The sequence below is a fragment of the Colletotrichum jinshuiense genome, chromosome 2 (genome assembly GCF_051148585.1).
Source record: "Colletotrichum jinshuiense chromosome 2, complete sequence".
NCBI lineage: Eukaryota > Fungi > Ascomycota > Sordariomycetes > Glomerellales > Glomerellaceae > Colletotrichum > Colletotrichum jinshuiense.
Genome location: NC_139309.1, coordinates 3,330,508 through 3,347,848, shown reverse-complemented (window position 1 = coordinate 3,347,848; position 17,341 = coordinate 3,330,508). Strand labels below are relative to the sequence as shown.

General features: G+C 55.0%; 5 protein-coding genes across 5 annotated transcripts; 3 read left to right on the top strand and 2 right to left on the bottom strand.

Annotated features, from left to right (window-relative positions):
- Positions 1–3,087: 3,087 nt before the first annotated feature.
- EsH8_II_000907 (WD40-repeat-containing domain protein) lies at positions 3,088–4,464 on the top strand (the record flags this gene model as incomplete). Its single annotated transcript, XM_083264205.1, has 1 exon — positions 3,088–4,464. The coding sequence occupies one exon, from the start codon at positions 3,088–3,090 to the stop codon at positions 4,462–4,464; it is 1,377 nt and encodes a 458-aa protein (XP_083121527.1).
- Positions 4,465–5,277: 813 nt separating this feature from the next.
- Positions 5,278–8,463, bottom strand: EsH8_II_000906 (alpha-ketoglutarate dehydrogenase KGD1; the record flags this gene model as incomplete). Its single annotated transcript, XM_083264204.1, has 2 exons — positions 5,278–5,819; positions 5,874–8,463. 2 exons carry the CDS (start codon positions 8,461–8,463, stop codon positions 5,278–5,280), a joined length of 3,132 nt encoding a protein of 1,043 aa, XP_083121526.1.
- Positions 8,464–10,558: 2,095 nt separating this feature from the next.
- EsH8_II_000905 (WW domain-containing protein) lies at positions 10,559–11,963 on the top strand (the record flags this gene model as incomplete). The annotated part of the gene is made up of 3 exons (XM_083264203.1): positions 10,559–10,912; positions 11,027–11,380; positions 11,433–11,963. The coding sequence occupies 3 exons, from the start codon at positions 10,559–10,561 to the stop codon at positions 11,961–11,963; spliced, it is 1,239 nt and encodes a 412-aa protein (XP_083121525.1).
- A 353-nt stretch (positions 11,964–12,316) lies between these two features.
- On the bottom strand, positions 12,317–13,091 carry EsH8_II_000904 (uncharacterized protein; the record flags this gene model as incomplete). Its single annotated transcript, XM_083264202.1, has 2 exons — positions 12,317–12,742; positions 12,798–13,091. The coding sequence occupies 2 exons, from the start codon at positions 13,089–13,091 to the stop codon at positions 12,317–12,319; spliced, it is 720 nt and encodes a 239-aa protein (XP_083121524.1).
- A 1,462-nt stretch (positions 13,092–14,553) lies between these two features.
- On the top strand, positions 14,554–16,437 carry EsH8_II_000903 (tubulin alpha chain; the record flags this gene model as incomplete). The annotated part of the gene is made up of 7 exons (XM_083264201.1): positions 14,554–14,578; positions 14,729–14,769; positions 14,904–14,930; positions 14,994–15,069; positions 15,136–15,666; positions 15,729–16,152; positions 16,209–16,437. 7 exons carry the CDS (start codon positions 14,554–14,556, stop codon positions 16,435–16,437), a joined length of 1,353 nt encoding a protein of 450 aa, XP_083121523.1.
- Between the last annotated feature and the right edge of the window lie 904 nt (positions 16,438–17,341).

Here is a 17,341-nt window from a genome sequence, read left to right as displayed (position 1 = left end):
CACACACTTGCACGCTAGCGTACGCCACATGTGCAAAACTGCTTTGCCTGAGCCCTCGCATCCCTCTAGGAGGCGCACAGGGCCATACGCATACGCACGGCGAGAGCAAGGGGTACAGCGTCAGTCAGCTCGCTCACCATCATTCTCCTGCACATATGTCATGCGACTACTGAAGCTGTCGACCCTAGCTCTGCCTTGCCTCCACCCTGGCTCTGGGGGACGACAGAGCCTTGGAAAGCCAAGGCAATAGCAAATGCCAGCGAACAACCCAGATGATTTGTTTTAACAAAGATAAAGGGACGGGTCTCTCCGCCAAGCATACCATCCCATCATACCTGCTACTTGACTCGGATTGGACTCCCCAACCCACTCCCTGAGGCCCGCGATTGAAGGAGAACGCGAACCGAATTCGGAAATTCTGCCGTTGGCGACCACCGTACAGCACTCCGACCCGGCAACACACTACACTTCGTCCCAAGTACTCCGACCCTGTAGCCAGAGAGCCATTCTTTCGGGCTGCGGTGACCCAACCCATCAAGACCCATCATCACGAATAGGTCGCGCCGAGACTTGTTTATCGGAGGCATTTCATGGCACCTTCATATCCAACCATTCATGTTCTAGGCCCGTCTGGTCTACACGGAGCCGGAGCTAAGTATCCGCAGAAGGAAAAGAGAAGGGGTTACAAAAAGGGATAGCGCGAGTGAAACGATATACAGAGCCGTCCTGAAAAGCACGCAGGACCGAATGTCTCGGTTGGCGGTTCAGCTGCTGCCAGCCAAGGGCAATGAGACGAGTTGTCTCGACGGGGGGCTGCGTTTTCTACGTATCCCGTTGTGTAACATTTCCTTTCTTGCCATATCTGCCCCTTTCTCTACCGTGCTGTCCTCGCCTACCCCTATCCTTATAAGACATTACGGGGACGGTGGGTACACTGAACGCAGACTCACTGAAGAAGCTGTGAATCCCAAAGACGCACAGAAAACCGGGATGTGGTAGGTCGCCGATTAAAAGGAGAATATCAGCATACTTAGTAACCAAGCAGCCCATTTGACGAAATCGTTTTCCCCAACTGAGACCGCCCAGTTGGTCGGCGGAGTAACAAGTTTCTTTCCTCTAGAGAAAAGGTATTCCACTTTCGATTCGTGTTGATATTTGACAGGACTTCATTTACTCCTTGCGAAATCCAGCGCGTACCTACATTCGTCGCCAGTGTCATTTTTTGCTTTCTTTTTCCGCGCAGTGGGCGCCCGCCACTAGGCAGGGAGACTATTCAAGACATGACTGTTCAGCTCCGTCTCTACTCACCATGTGGTCATCACGCCTAAGCAGCCTGTGATTTTCTTGAACATGAAGGGATCTGTGTGCCTTGGCCCCTTGGCCTGCCTGGTTCTAATCAAACTAGTTCTGGGAAAATTCAGAGGGAGGCGACGACACAGCTGACAAGTTGGAATTATGCGTGCACCAACACGGATAATGCGATCTAGTCCATCACCCGGCCCAAAAGTTTACCGCCATGAAAACTTTATTCGCCAGAGTTGGAATGACGGCATACTAGATACGGAGGATGGTGAAAGTTTGAAGCATGCAAGCGACTTGTTGCTCATGTTGACTCGATTCCATTGTAGCCTTTCCCTTCCGTCACCACAGGCTATGCTGCCTTGTTGGGGTCGTCCAAAATCCTCGATGAGTCCCCCCCCCCGAGCTAGTGACAAATGGGTGCGAGGTCCGACTCCTGGCGACAGCGTGCACCTTGGCCCGGACACTCCGGCTTCCTGAAGAAAATCGTCATCGGACGGGTTTATTTCGAGACGTTACCCTATGCCAGCAACTGGCCACCAATTGAAACACACAAGTCGGTGCGGTGCGCCAACATCAGAAACCTCGGTTGAGTGCCGGTATTTCTGACCTTGTGTTTTTGGATGATTGACTAGCCATTCTGCCCCACTGCCTAAGTTTCCGATTCCGCCATGTTAGTGTGAAAGCATTATTGTGGATACAAAGAACATTTTCTTTGACGCTTTGAACAATGGGTTACTGGTTTCTGTTATTATTAATATCTTTCTGGCACCACGGAAATCTTCCCGCTTCTCTGATTCAGGTTATCAGCGGGTTGCGGGCATTACGAGTCGCCTGTAAACCTCGAAGTCGAGGCTAGAGATCTCTTGTCACGCAGTCCGCTCGCTTTATCGCTGTGGCCCAACACCAAGGGAGTGATCTATTTGTTTTAGATGGCCCGGGAGCTCGGAAAAGATGGCTGCTGAGAATTCCGGCTTTGCTCGCCTCTCCAGAGACATCAGCGACGACGCCACAGTGTTGCTACCAAATGCTTATTTAATCTGTAACATTTTCAATATTCTACAGAAGAACAAGTAGATTAGTAGCAAGTGGCGCAAGCTCATATGGATGTGATTGAGCTATCTGATTTCAGAGCGCCACACGTCTCACGCGCGCATATTGGAGACCTTCTGTTATACAAATAAGCCATCGGGCTGCGGTGATGCCCACGTCGGAATGGAAATCCGAAGTGATTTGTTTACATTGAACGAGTTGGCCCGACGGCGAAACGAATCCAGTTGATCTCTGAACGTGGTGTACGTTGGCCAAGGAGGAGTAGTTCCCACTGCTAATGGAGTCAATGGGCACACCGAGGAAGTGGACAAGGGTCCTGGCCGAGAAGGTCCGGGGAAGACGGGATCGGTTGGTGGGGCCGGAGTCCGGGTCCTCACGCAGAGTGCCTGCTGGAAGAACGATTGCCCGCGCTCCTTGATAAGGAAGCACGGTGGCAGCAGCCCCTGTAGCTGCCCTGAGAAAAAGATCGCAGCGGGTGTGGTGGGGTATTGCATCACTAATTATATTGCACCGGCAACAAATCGCACTGGGACTCACATGCAACAGCTTCTCTGCGGATTTGCAAGTTGAGATTGGCGGTCTCGACCCTGCAAAGCAACCCGTATTTCTGGGTTCGTTTTTATTATATTCTCTATATTTTTCTTCAAACGCCGTCTTCCAGTCCGACTAGTTCGTCTCTTGTGTATCCAATCCCGCGCGATAACCAGGATTTCTTACAACAACCCCGCCATCAAAATGCCTCCATCGACGATTGCGCCGTCTTCGGCGGTTCAAGTCCTTCCTCTCACGCCCTTTACACCCGACCTCTACGAGCGCGCATGGTGCTCTGTGCCCCATCCTACACTCCCTCTCATTGCGACTGCTTACTCCAAATCGGTCAAGATCTTCTCCTTGTCCTCCCTCTCCTCCCACAGTACCCTCACTGGTGGCCACACACGATCCATCCGCTCGGTAGCCTGGAAACCCAACCTCCCTCCGCACCAACTGTGCCTCGTCACCGGCAGCTTCGACTCCACTGCCGGACTCTGGCGTTGGGACGGCGAACTCCCCTTTTCTGGCAACGAAGCCGCCGCCGAACCCCTCGAAATCGACCTGAGCGCACCGCGCCGCTCAGACGACGCGGATAGCGACGGCGAGAAGGACTGGGAGTTCACGCTGGTCCTCGAAGGTCATGACTCGGAAATCAAGGGCGTCTCCTTCGCACCTTCGGGCGCGTACCTCGCCACCTGCAGCAGAGACCAGACTGTCTGGGTATGGGAAGACGTCGGCGCCTCTGAGGGCGACGATGAGTGGGAGACGGTCGCCGTTCTGAATGAGCACAACGGCGACATGAAGGGTATCGCGTGGTGTCCCGACGTACCTGGAAGGAACTCCCGAAGGAGGTACAGCGCCGATGTCCTCGCGAGTTCGAGCTACGACAACACTGTTCGCATATGGCGCGAGGACGGCGACGGCGAGTGGGTTTGCGTCGCGGTGCTGGAGGGACACGAGGGCACTGTCTGGGGTCTGCAGTTCGAGCAGAAGCCCAGGGCGGACGGTGGCTTTCCGAGGTTGTTGAGCTTCTCGGCAGACCAGACGATTCGGATATGGAGTCTGCAGGAGGAAGTCGACGATGAGGATGGTGGAGCGGCGGGATCAGGCCTTCGATCTGGGCTGGGCGGTATTCCCAATACTATGCGGAGATCGCTGCGCGAGGAGTGGGTTTGTACTGCCATCCTGCCCAAGGCGCACACGCGAGATATCTACTCGGCTACGTGGAGCGCGACGACAGGATTGGTGGCCAGCACTGGAAGCGACAGCGTGATTGCGGTATACCGAGAGGACGAGAGTGCACCGGACGATGATGCCAAGACGAATGGTGCTGAGGGAACCGCGGCGGATGGAGACAGCGGACCGACCACTGCAGAAAAGCCTAGCGAGCTGCCGGCAGGGTCGAGCAAGTGGCACGTGGAGACGACGGTACCGAATGCCCACGGGCCCTACGAGATCAATCACATCACCTGGTGCAAGAGATATGACGCAGGCTCAGAACGGAAGGGCGTTGAAGAGATGCTGGTTACGACGGGAGACGAGGGACTGGTCAAGCCATGGCAAGTAATTGTTTCCGCGTAGAAGACTGGCAGCAAGAGGTGCAAATAATTACAGCAGCTGCGGTTCATAGACGGAACCTATGAAAAGGATAACACTAGCACTAGTTCTTTAAATCTTGTCGATATAAACACAATCCTCCTTTGGGTCGATATTCAAATTGTCGTAGTGCCATTCGGATGAACCACGAAGGAGTAACTGTAAAACCATCTCCATCCTTTCAATGCCTCGAACAACCTCTGGCCCAAGTATTGTATAAAGTTTAGATTCATGTGTGGTGTATAAACTCTCTTTTAATTAAGCTAAAAAATTTTTTTTCTTTTGGCATGGGCGAGCAACCTTGACTTGTAGCGTTTCAGACATTTTGATTTCTCATCTCGAATCCTGCGACCCTCCCCGTCTTTCATCTTGGCTTGTAAGTTGATTATCTTGCTTCAAACATCACCCGTTCACAACACTCAAGCCGCGCTTTGAAGGCTTATCCAGCCCTTGGCACCAAGGGAGCAGACCCAACTCACGAGAGAAAAAAACAGCAGCAAGGTGTGCAAACGAATAAAATTGCTTTCAGCACGCAAAGTACATAGTAGATGTGTCTCCCAGGCGGCGCCGTCTTAAGCCGCATAGGTCCTGTGTGGTATATCTTGGATGCTTTGCCTTTCCGCCCGACTGTTGTAACTCGCACAATCCCTCCACCATAGAGGGCGTGTGTGGTATTACTCATAGGTTAATTTTACAATTGTACAAGGAAGGCAAATGCTCCCGCCAGTCTGATCCTATCATGCTTATCCTTTAATTTCCTCCCATCGCCCGCTGTCGTGTACGCTTGTTGTTTCTCATTTACTCGCCCTTCAGCTTATCCTGCTTGACATTGAAGGCCATCTCCAAGAACTCCTGCTCCTCCTTGTTGTGCAGACCCTTGTTACCAGCCGCAACGGACGCGCTGGGGCCACGGCCAGCGTACATGACGTGCTTGCGGTCGTGGTGTTCGGTGTTGTTCAGCAGAGTCTCAAGACGAGGTTGTGTGAAGCTCCAGGCACCGGCGTTGAGAGGCTCCTCCTGGCACCAGACGATCGTCTTGGCATTGGGGTATTGGTCAAGGTTCTCCTTCAGTTGTTGCCAAGGGAAGGGGTTCAGCTGCTCGAGACGGGTGAAAGCCACGTTGTCGATCTTGTTGTCGGCACGGTACTTGGACAAAGTAGCCCAGACCTGTCCAGAGCAGAGGATGACACGGTCAATCTCCTCCTTGGGCTTGATGGCACCGGTCTCGTGCTCAGGGTCAGGGATGATCCACTTGAAGTGAGAGTCACCGGAGAACTCCTCAATGTTGGAGCGAGCGAGAGGGTGGCGGAGGAGAGCCTTGGAGAAGAAGATGATGAGAGCTAGTGCATGTCAGCAGACGGACCATATTTTCTGGGTAACCAAAGAGAACTTACGCTTGCGGAATTGACGGTGCATCTGTCTACGGAGGACGTGGAATAGGTTGGCAGGGCTCGTCATGTAAGCGATCTGAATGTTGCTATCCTGGTGCTGGCGCTCCAGCTTCTCAGGAGAAGGGAAAACACGAGGGTCCTCGTTGCACAACTGCAACCATCTTTCCAGACGGCCGGAAGAGTGCTCGGGACCTTGGCCGTCGTATCCGTGGGGGAGCGATACGACGAGACCAGTTCTCTGCATCCACTTGGCCTCACCAGAGGCAATGAACTGATCGATGATGCACTGCGCGTTGTTGGCGAAGTCACCGAACTGGGCCTCCCACATGACCAGGGCGTTGGGGGAAGACAGAGAGTAGCCGTACTCAAAGCCAAGGGCGCCGAACTCACTCAGGGAAGAGTTGGAGATGACGAACTTGCCCTGGTCCTTGCTGACATGCTGGAGAGGGGTATGGGTATCCTCGGTCTCCTGGTCGTGGAAGACAGCATGGCGTTGAGAGAACGTTCCACGCTCAACATCCTGACCGGAAACACGGACGTGGTGACCCTCGGTGACGAGAGAACCGAATGCCAAGGCCTCCGCGGTCGGGAAATCGATGTTCTTGCCCTCAATAACAGACTTGGTTCTGTTGGACAGAATGCGCTTCAGGTTGCGGTGCGCATGGAAGCCCTCAGGAGTGCTGCCAATAACTTCTCCAAGGTGGTTCAAGGTCTTGCTGTCAACGCTTGTCTCGTTGTGAGGGAGGACCTCAGTAGCAAGCTCCTTGGGGGACTTGAAGCCGTTCCAGGCGGATGTGGTCCACTCCTTGGACGTTGGCTGGTAGTCCTTAGACTTGGAGAAGCTCTCCTCCAGCATGCCCCAGACCCACTGCTTGTGCTCTTCAATGTCCTCCTTGGTGAAGCTGCCGTCCTCAAGGAGCTTGTTGACATAGATGGAAATCTGAGACTCGTGAGACTGGATGCGCTTGTACATGAGAGGCTGCGTGAAGGAAGGCTGGTCCGTCTCGTTGTGGCCGTATTTGCGGTAGCAAACCATGTCGATAATGACGTCCTGCTGGAACTCAGCACGCCAGTCAGCGGCCATCTGGCACACGAAGTTCACAGCCTCGACGTCATCGGCGTTGACGTGGAAGACGGGGGCGTCGATGGCCTTGGCGATATCGGTACAGTAAGCGGTGGAGCGAGCGAAACGAGGATCGGTAGTGAAACCGATCTGGTTGTTGACGACCAAGTGAATAGTACCACCAGTGGAGAAGGCCGGGAGAGAGTGGAATCCAAGACATTCGTAGACAACACCCTGGGCGGCGAAGGCGGCGTCACCGTGGAGCAACACACCCATGGCAGTGCGGTGCGTTGTCTCATCGTTGTTGTAGTGCTGAATGGCGCGAGTCTTGCCAAGCACGACAGGGTCCTCAGCCTCAAGATGGGAAGGGTTGGCGACAAGAGAGAGCTGGACGCGCTTGCCCGAGGGCGTGGGGCGCTCGAAGTTCATACCAAGATGGTACTTTACATCACCGGAACCCTCGTCTTCAGCGCCGGCAGTTCCGGCGAATTCGCTGAAGATGGACTCGTTAGGCTTTCTGACGACGTTGCTGAGCACGTTGAGACGACCACGGTGGGGCATGCCAATGACGATATCCTTGACGCCGTAATCAACACTACGGTCAATCAAAGCCTTCATGCCAGGAACGAGCGTCTCGCAACCCTCGAGACCGAAACGCTTGTCGTTGGGGTATTTTGTGGAAAGGAAAGATTCGAAGCTGGAACTCCAGATGAGACGGTCGAGGATGCGGCGCTTCTCGTCGATCGAGTACTTGAAAGGCTGGGGAACCTCAATACGCTCACGCAGCCAGTCGCACTTCTCTCTGTCGGGGATGTGGATAAACTCGATACCGTATGAACCGCAGTAAATCTTCTCACAGGCGTCGATGATCTCACGAAGAGTCATTTTCTCGCGGCCATCTTTCTTGAAGCGCGGAAGAATTCCAGGGCCAAGCTCGTACTCGGCATCGAGATCCTTCTCGGAGAACTGGTAGTGTTCAAGGGTGAGCTCCTTGGGCTTGATGTTGCCGAAGCCCTTGGACTCGTGTCGGATGCCCAAGGGATCGATGTTGGCCTTGTGGTGGCCTCGGGCCTGATAGGCGCGCACCAAGAGCTGGACCTTCAAGTGGTTGGCGATCTCAGAGCCTTGGCCCAGGCCAGCAGCAAGTCCTGGGACGCCACCAGTGGCGCCAGGCACGAGAGACGGCGGGGGGGTGAATGCCTGGGAGATGGGCATGTCGCCGTTCTCCATGTTCTTGAAGTAGACCTGCCATGAGACGTGGACGCTCTTGGGGTCTTGCTTCCATTGCATGTACATCTCATCGATGTAGTTGGCGGTGTTTCCCGACAGAAAGTTGTCGTTGGGGTTAGGGGCCGAGTCGGTCGCGCTCGCATAGTGACGTTGGCTGGTCAAGGCCAGGGGGCGACGGGCAGCAGCAAGCTTCCTCGACGAGGTTCGCGACGCGATGGTCGAGAAGCATGATGACGAGTTGATAGGTTTCGAGGCATGGAGCACCCGGGTGCTAGCTCTACACACGGAGCTTCGCAACATGGTGGCGGATAGGGGGGATTAGGAGGAAGTTCGTGAGCTGAATGGACATGGAAAGGAAGAATACACAAGGACGGAACTTTGTCGGTCCTCGGGAGAAGGAGATCGGGTTTGTACGGGCCTGCGGCAAATCTGTCTTGGGGTGGTGGAGAAAAATTGTAGCTTGTCGTATCCCAGTCAGGTGCAGCAATTGAGTCACGTGATGTACAAACACGTCGCAGCCAATTCGTTCGCTGGAGCTGTCAGCTGGGTAAAACTGGAGCAAGGAGATGACCCAGACGTTGATGTTTGCGTCCTGTTTAAGCAGGGGTTAGGCGTCGCAGGAGCTGGTAAGAGCCTGGGGGTTTATTTTTACAGAGTCGCAACTGATGTCAAAGTGCTACACGACCGTGATTCAGCTGAAGCCATCACGGGTTATATGATGGCCGCGTTGCAACCTTGGAACGTGTGCACTTTCTTCCCACGGTGAGCTGAGGTACGGGCAAAAGATAGCTCTGAACCCAAGCGAACATTTTGTTTACATGGCGGTGCTTCCGGCCCCACCCGCTTTCAGGTTCCTGCCGGTTTTAGCAGCCGACTGCAGCCATGGGCGATGCTCCTCTTGTACGGACGTGTGCGGATATGCCAGGGTGCGAAGCGAGATACCGATGTATGTGTGTGCGTACATAGTACAACCCCACGGCAACTCCTGAACTCCCATGCCATTGTCAATGGCATGCCGGTCGTGCGGCGTCTGGAGATTGCCAATATCAGTTGCCATTTGAAACCCTGCACCAAGTCGAGTAGCAACAAGCCATGACGAGAGACTGTGGTGTCGCGGATATCACGTTCAGGGGCGACGCCCCAACACCGCCACAGTCTGGACTCATATTTCAGTTGGGTTACACTGCTGTGATCCGGAGGCAAAACAAATCAGATCAAATCGCTGAATAATCACGGAATGGATCCAGCATGGCAGAACCCGAGGTGCGAATGGGACGCTGAGCCACACCCCTCCCTACCTTGTGCCACGTACTGTGGCTAGTGTCACACCCGGAAGATACATCAACCGATTGCGACGGGAACTTGGCTGGTCCTGGAGAACCACAGCCTCTGGAGCGGGACGGACAGGGCGAGAGGCCGCCCACCACAGCCCTGTGCGGTCGGACGCATCAGCACGAGCAACGTCAGAATGGCAAAGCCTGGTATCGTAATTCCTGCAAGGTCGGCGTCGCGGTTCAGCGACACTATTGAGGCTGTGCTGGGCATTCGTCAGCACGAGGAAACAGGCAGTGAAGCAATGTGCTTCGGCTTCACACGCCATCATCGTCGGTTGGCCTCGTCCTTTTCAATCGAGGTCAACTATGGACGAAACTGAATCAAGAAACCAGGCAGGAGAGCGGCGCATCTTCACAGACCGACCGCCCCAGCCAGCCTGACTCCACCAACGCCCAACTCTAACATCAGCTTGTCGCCCTGCTCTGGCACCCTCTGTCAGTCACTGGCACTGCCTGCCAGGAATGCCATTCGCACGCATGCACTCAGACTCATTGGACCGAATCAAACTCGCCTCTCGCCCAACCGACATGCGCCGCTCTACTAACACCTCGGCGATCTTGCATACCATCCATTGCCCTCACTGCCGTGGGGTTCGGTGCTGGCGGCTTGTCTTGATGTCCTGTATTTTGATATGATTACCCTTCCAAATAGTAGTTAGCGACCGGCCTTGCACGTCTGCTGCTGCACCCTTTCACTTGTCTCAAGACCAACTCGTCTTTGTCTGTGCCTGTGTCAGCGTCAGTGGCCGCACCTCGTCCGGGCCTTAAAGAAGCAACACAGAGAGCGAGACTGGACCCCTCTGCAACTTTATGTATAAGACCCTAGACTCCTGGACCTGGAGCCACCCACCTGTAGCGCCAAAATACGTGCACCGTAGGCAGTGCCGTATCCATACTCCGTACATAATAATACATCAACACTCTCCCCCCCACCGCTTCCAACATTCGACACCACCACCCGTCGACCCTCGACGATTCATTCACAGCATTCCGTCGCCCTCGACTCTCGCTGATCCTCATACTCTCTCCTCAACGACTCGACGACTTCCCTCTCCTCTCTGATGGCAGGGCCGACTACGCCGGGCACTGAAGGCCCCACGTTTGCCCCGCCCCATCTCCCTGCCGGCTGGATTGCCCAGTGGGATGGCTCGAGCAAGAAGTACTACTTCGTGCAGCTTTCCACCGGTGTCTCGCAATGGGAGACCCCGACCGATGCCGCGCCTACCGGCGCTACGCCTGCTCAACACTCCGAGCACCCTTATGGCGTTCCTCAGCCTGAGGTCATCACCCATCCCGACGGCAGCCAGACGGTGCGACATGCCGATGGTTCCCTCGAACCCGTCAACCCCTCTTTGCCGCCCGACAACACAAGCACGAGGGGCATTGATGGCCCGACTGGAGACCGCGGACTTGGTGTATGTACCACTTAACCCTTTCCCTTTACGCATATGTTGCCCGGGCACTTTCGCGCGCTCTTTTGCTATCGAGACCTGTCGTTGTTTGGCTACTGACTCGCTATCCTTTCTTAGAGCATGGCTATGAACGCACTTCTCGGAGGCAAGAACTCGAACCACGGCTCTTCTTCTGGCAACCACAGCAGCTCAAGTCCTCTCGGCGGCCTCGCGAATCAGTTGATGAGTGGCATTGGTGGTCACGGCAACAGCCATGGCGGTAGCAGCAGCGGAGGCAAAAGCTCCTTGGGCAAGATTGGGAGTTCACTGGCTTCAAGCCTCCTGTCTGGCGGGAACAAGCCGCAACAGGGACAGCAACAAAGCTACCATGGCAGCCAGTCCTCGGGCCAGCAGCAGCAACACGGTGGTCTTGCCGGATCTCTTATGGGCGGCGTGGCCAACATGTTTGGCGGCGGCAAGCAGACTCACGGTGTATGTTAGAGAGCATGTGATAAGCTGAGCGCATAACTGACTTGGAAGGTAGGGCAACGACTACGGATACTCGAACAATGCCTCTGGCGGCGGCGGCGGCGGCTACTCCGGCCAGGCACCCCCCACCTCGTACCAGCCGCCCGGTTCATCTTCGCACAACCAGCACTCGTCTCCGCCAGCGGGAGGCTCTTCGTACCATTCATCAGCGCCGAACTTGGGCCAGAACCATACGCAATCCTTCCCTCCGCCGCCGAACCAGAGCCAGTCGCAGCAATCATACCCCCCTCCGCCTAACCAATACCCTCCTCCGCCTACCCAGGGCCAATCTCACCACAACTCCTCGTACGGCAATGTGCCACCTCCACCCGCCGGTGGACCTTCGTCGTATGGTCAGCAACCCAGCTACGGTGCCCCGTCAAGCCAGCAGCATCAGCAGCATCAGCAACCGCAGTACGGAGGCTACAACCCGGCAACATATGGTAGTGGTGCTCCCCAAGGCTCCCAGCCCGGAGGATACCCCGGCCAAGCTTCCTACAGCTCCAACCCTTCTCAGCAGGCACCCAGCTATGGCAACCACTATTGAATGGCGCCTGGACTAGAAAACTCAACAATTTCTTGGGAGCAAGGTATGGCACGACATTGCTGACAGTGTCTTTCTGCGCATGGGCACTGGCGCTTGGGTATTGGTTGCCGCTAATTAGAAATGCTCGAGAGCAACGCAGGGCATGCCTGCCGGGAAGGGCACTCAGATTGTATATCCCCTTTTGTGTGGTTGGCTGCTTTCAGACGGGGATGCGCGACGAGTGTTGGATGTCGTTTTAATGCAAGAAGCATGGAACCGATTTGTACGCAGTGGAATTCTGTCGTTAGAAGTCCTTTCGTTTCGAGCAAGACATGAATGCATGGAGAGGGCGGCGCGTTACGGTAGTTGCGTGCCTATGTTTTCTTCTTAATACCCGCGGACTTGCCTTCGGCGGCGAGCACAGGATGAATCCAAACCAGAATACGTCTAGATAGAAACCAGGCCATAATCGCCACCACAAAGATGTAACAAACAGTGGGAAGCAATGACCGTGGCAACGCATTGAGAAAGTATGGATCGAGTATGATGTCGACACTAACAGGCTGTACTTGGGCCATGAGTGTGGCGTTGTCCGTGAAATAGTCTGCTGCGGCCAAGACTCGAAGAAACAGCAGCGAAGTGTCGTGTTCGTGCTTCAGCTGCCGCGGCACATGGTGCGCATCGCCCGAGTTTTTGTTGGACTGGCGAGAGAATGCGTAGGTTGCCAATGATGAAATCAGGTCGGGAGTGTCCCACACGGCGGGCAGCTCAAAAACATCGAGCGTAAACGCGGTTGGTTGCTGTACATGATAAGCATACAATTCCGGGCAATTTATGAGCAATATGGCATCTCACCGTAGCCGCCCAGCACACTCTGAGCTCGTAACGCTGGCCCTGGGTCAGGTTCGTGAGGAGGAGCCACGTTGTCGTTCCAGAAGGCGAATTCTGGGCTGGAAATGAAGCCTGCAGGTCAAGCCTCTGGGACCAGTCAACAGGCGTAAGGGCATCCAGGCCAAGATCATTGATTGTCGGCGGCGCGGTTGGGAGGTTGACGGTCTCAGGCCCAAGGAAGATGACCTTTTCGGTGTTGGCTCGGACAAGGTTGAGGCAACAGGCCAGAGCCAGGCCGGCCAAGAGGGCTGGCCGCATGTCGAAAGCTGGCCTTTGGCCAGGCTTGGCGCGAGCGGCTGGGTTCGCGGTCTTCTTTGGAGTCCTCTTTGACTACCGTCGTCTTTTACTGGGACTATCTTCCTGGCAAGTAACGGCGATGGCGATTGATAGCGATCAGCGATGGGATTTGGCGAAGCTGTGTGATAAAGCAGCGGTGGGTAGACTGGCAGGCGACAAGGTACATGGAGGTCACGCCTCGGAAAACGGAATGAGATGTGGGTGAACAAGACAGGGGGTCAAGGGGCAAGTAGGCCGGTACTGTGTATGTTTTGTCTGCAACTCGGGGTGGCCTGGGACAAGCTTGCCAGTTGCCTTCCTCTCCTCAGGGTGCGTTTCTCTCCTGTAAGGTACAAACGGACCACCTTGCTTTGTCTTGGACCGTAGGCTTCCTTGAAACAAGAAACATTTAAACATTACGGCTGGCTGTTGTTCCCGCCGCCACGGTTCGTCGATGGGTCCGTTTCCACTTGTCCGTTGAGTATACCTGGATACCTAAAGGCTGAGCGGAACCCCTTTCGGGGCGTATACCTTTTTGTTTGATTTGAGAAAGCACGGCCTCGGCCGACGACTGGACGGGACAGTAGTTGGGATTATTCTGACTGATGTTGTGGGAGGTTTTCCCGAAGCCCCCCAAGCAAATCTGACGTTCGACGCTTGAGGTCAAATGGTCCGGTCTCAAACCCAAGGTAAACAAGCAAGTTCCGTGCTGTCCATCGTCGCCTTTACCTGTATCTCATCTCGCAGGACGGGACGGCAAGTCGGCCTTCTTCAACGGGGCCTTGACTTTGCTCTTTCTTCTCTGTCTTGGTTAGCTTTGTCTTGGTTTAGGTACCCATACATGGCGCAGAACTGCCCTGCTGGATACCCGTCTCCCACGGACTGGATCACCCGGTCTGAAGACATCGTCCCCGGGCTGTACTTTTGCCTCATGCACTGCAAACTGTCACTGCCTGGCATGTTCGGGGGCCAGCGAAGTGCGGTGTACCTTGCCTGCCAATCGTTAGCCCGTACCTGCCGAGTCCCCACTGGGGAGCCAATAAGACCCCCTAGTCCCTCGCAGCGTCCGCTCCTGCCATTCGTCAGTCCTGTCCTCGACAACAGACGTGGGCAGACGCGCTTACCAATTCGGGGGCTTTCATATCAACAAAACCTCCTGCACGGCCCCTGTTGCGCACCAAATTTCCCACCCCACCCTGACTTTGCCCACCTGAGGAACCCGGTTCAAGGTCTCTTAGCACCACCAAGCAAAAGCACGAGCCCAGCACCACCTATTATTCCTTCCCTTGCACTTGCCAGGCTTAACCTAACCTTTTCAACCTCCTGTCGACATCCTCTCGTGATAGCTGCAAAAACAACTTTTTGCTTGCTTTCCACCTCCTCGAGTCCTGCTTCTTCGCCCTTATCCAGTCGCTAGCCTCTTTCTCGTCTCCCCGCCGCCATCATGCGTGAGGTCATTAGCATCAACGGTAAGCTCCCTGTTTTGTTTTGATCCCTTGACCCCACGCGTCGTCCTCACCGCATCGTGGCCCCCGTAGCACGCAGCGGCTACTGCCGTCACCTACCACGACGACATGTCTGCCTTTCACCTCTATACGCTTGCTAACTTCGTCGTTTAGTCGGTCAGGCCGGTTGCCAGATCGCCAACTCCTGCTGGGAGGTATGTTCATCACTGTTTTCCCGATGTCGCCCTGTCACCGATTGGGCCAAAAAAGCTACTCGCCCTTACGGACCTCAACACCGCCCGGCTTCGCTTGCCACCGAACCTGATGGCTAACTTGCATTCTTCCGCAGCTTTACTGCCTTGAGCACGGTATCCAGGTAAGCTATTAACCCGCTTCTTCATGTGTGTACTCAAGATTCTAACACGCCTCCCTCCGCCAGCCCGATGGATACTTGACCGAGGAGCGCAAAGCTGCCGACCCCGACCATGGCTTCAGCACCTTCTTCTCCGAGACTGGTATGGTTCTTGGCCCGATGAGTGTTCGACTTGGGAATGTATGCTGATAAAAAAATCCCCTTCTAGGCCAGGGCAAGTACGTTCCTCGTGCCATCTACTGCGATCTTGAGCCCAACGTTGTCGACGAGGTCCGCACCGGTCCCTACCGTGGCCTCTTCCACCCTGAGCACATGATCACCGGCAAGGAAGATGCCTCCAACAACTATGCCCGTGGTCACTACACCGTTGGCAAGGAGCTCATCGACCAGGTTCTCGACAAGGTCCGCCGCGTTGCCGACAACTGCGTCGGTCTCCAGGGCTTCCTCGTCTTCCACTCCTTCGGTGGTGGTACTGGTTCTGGTTTTGGTGCCCTCTTGATGGAGCGCCTCTCCGTCGACTACGGCAAGAAGAGCAAGCTGGAGTTCTGCGTCTACCCTGCCCCCCAGACCGCCACCTCAGTTGTCGAGCCCTACAACTCTATCCTCACCACCCACACCACCCTCGAGCACTCTGACTGCTCCTTCATGGTCGACAACGAGGCCATCTACGACATTTGCCGTCGCAACTTGGGTCTTGAGCGCCCCAACTACGAGAACCTTAACCGCCTGATCGCCCAGGGTACGTTTAAAGTCGTACGAACATGTTTTGTGCCACGACCATATACTGATGAATGGTTTTAGTTGTTTCTTCCATCACTGCCTCCCTCCGCTTCGACGGTTCCCTCAACGTCGACTTGAACGAGTTCCAGACCAACCTCGTTCCCTACCCCCGTATCCACTTCCCTCTGGTCGCCTATGCGCCTATGATCTCCGCCGCCAAGGCCGCCCACGAGGCCAACTCTGTCCAGGAGATGACCATGTCTTGCTTCGAGCCCAACAACCAGATGGTCAAGTGCGACCCCCGCCACGGCAAGTACATGGCCACTTGCTTGCTGTACCGTGGTGATGTTGTTCCCAACGACGCCCACAACGCCGTCGCTACCCTCAAGACGAAGCGCACCATCCAGTTCGTCGACTGGTGCCCCACTGGCTTCAAGCTTGGTATCTGCTACCAGGCTCCCCAGATGGTGCCCAACGGTGACCTCGCCAAGGTCAGCCGTGCTGTGTAAGTTCTGCCTCTGCTGCTTGAATAATTGAATGAGTCGCTGACAAGTACTCCAGGTGCATGCTGTCCAACACCACTGCCATCGCCGAGGCTTGGTCCGCTCTGTCGACCAAGTTCGATCTCATGTACTCCAAGCGTGCCTTCGTCCACTGGTATGTCGGTGAGGGTATGGAGGAGGGTGAGTTCTCCGAGGCTCGTGAGGACCTTGCTGCTCTCGAGCGCGATTACGAGGAGGTTGCGGCCGACTCCCTCGAGGGAGAGGAGGGCCTTGAGGCTGAGTACTAAGAGATGTGTATATCCCGGCGATTGGATGCGGATAAAGTTGCTAAGCAACACCCCGATTCTTCTTGGGGCGCTGGCTCTGGTGTCGTGGATCCTTGCGTTCAAGCACTCCTGCAGGACCAATGGCGTGTTTACTTCAGTTGTTAGAGTGAGAAAAGAATAGCCAACTTTAATGCTACGGGAATGAATCAACTCTTTAAGCTCTAAGAATGTGCACTGCATGTCTTCCTTCCTCCCTTGTGTGTGTATTTGGATCAAGATCAAAGGCTATAGGCTTGGTTTGATTTATGCGGCACCATAAGAACTTTAAAGGCGATGTAAGATTCTGTGCGTGTTACCCCGTGCGTATTATTCATTCAACTAGTTTCTAGCATTCAGGAAGAGGCACCACCATTCAGTCTTCGGAAGCACGGAGCGGAGTAGTCGGGTGTGCATGCTAACCGGGATGGGGCTGGAAGAGCGCCCGAGCTTTATTATGGGGCGCATCGGTGCTCATTAACGCTGAACAGGAGTACGTACCTGCGTAAGGTAGGTGGCTTGCGAATTGCCAGCCTGACGACCTTCCCAGCAGAGACCAACCGACTCCCAGCTGCCCACCGTCTGTCTACGTACGTCTAAACACAAGTCACCTTCGTTACCTCTCTCTGGGATCACAGGGCCGGGCACAACATCTGTGCACAAGGTAAGTTTCCATCTGCGTTCTTTCTCACGACTTTGCTCGAACTGTCGCTGATACTAATCTGTCATTTCCCGGTCGCTAGGCTAGACGACTCACAGCCGATTACCCCCAGCCCCCCGGAGGCCGGATCGAAATCGACGACCGACCTTCCCTCCAACAACTCAACCCGAGACCAATCCAAGCTGCGCAACACAGTTTCTTTACTGCTCGGAGCTCTACGCCGCCATC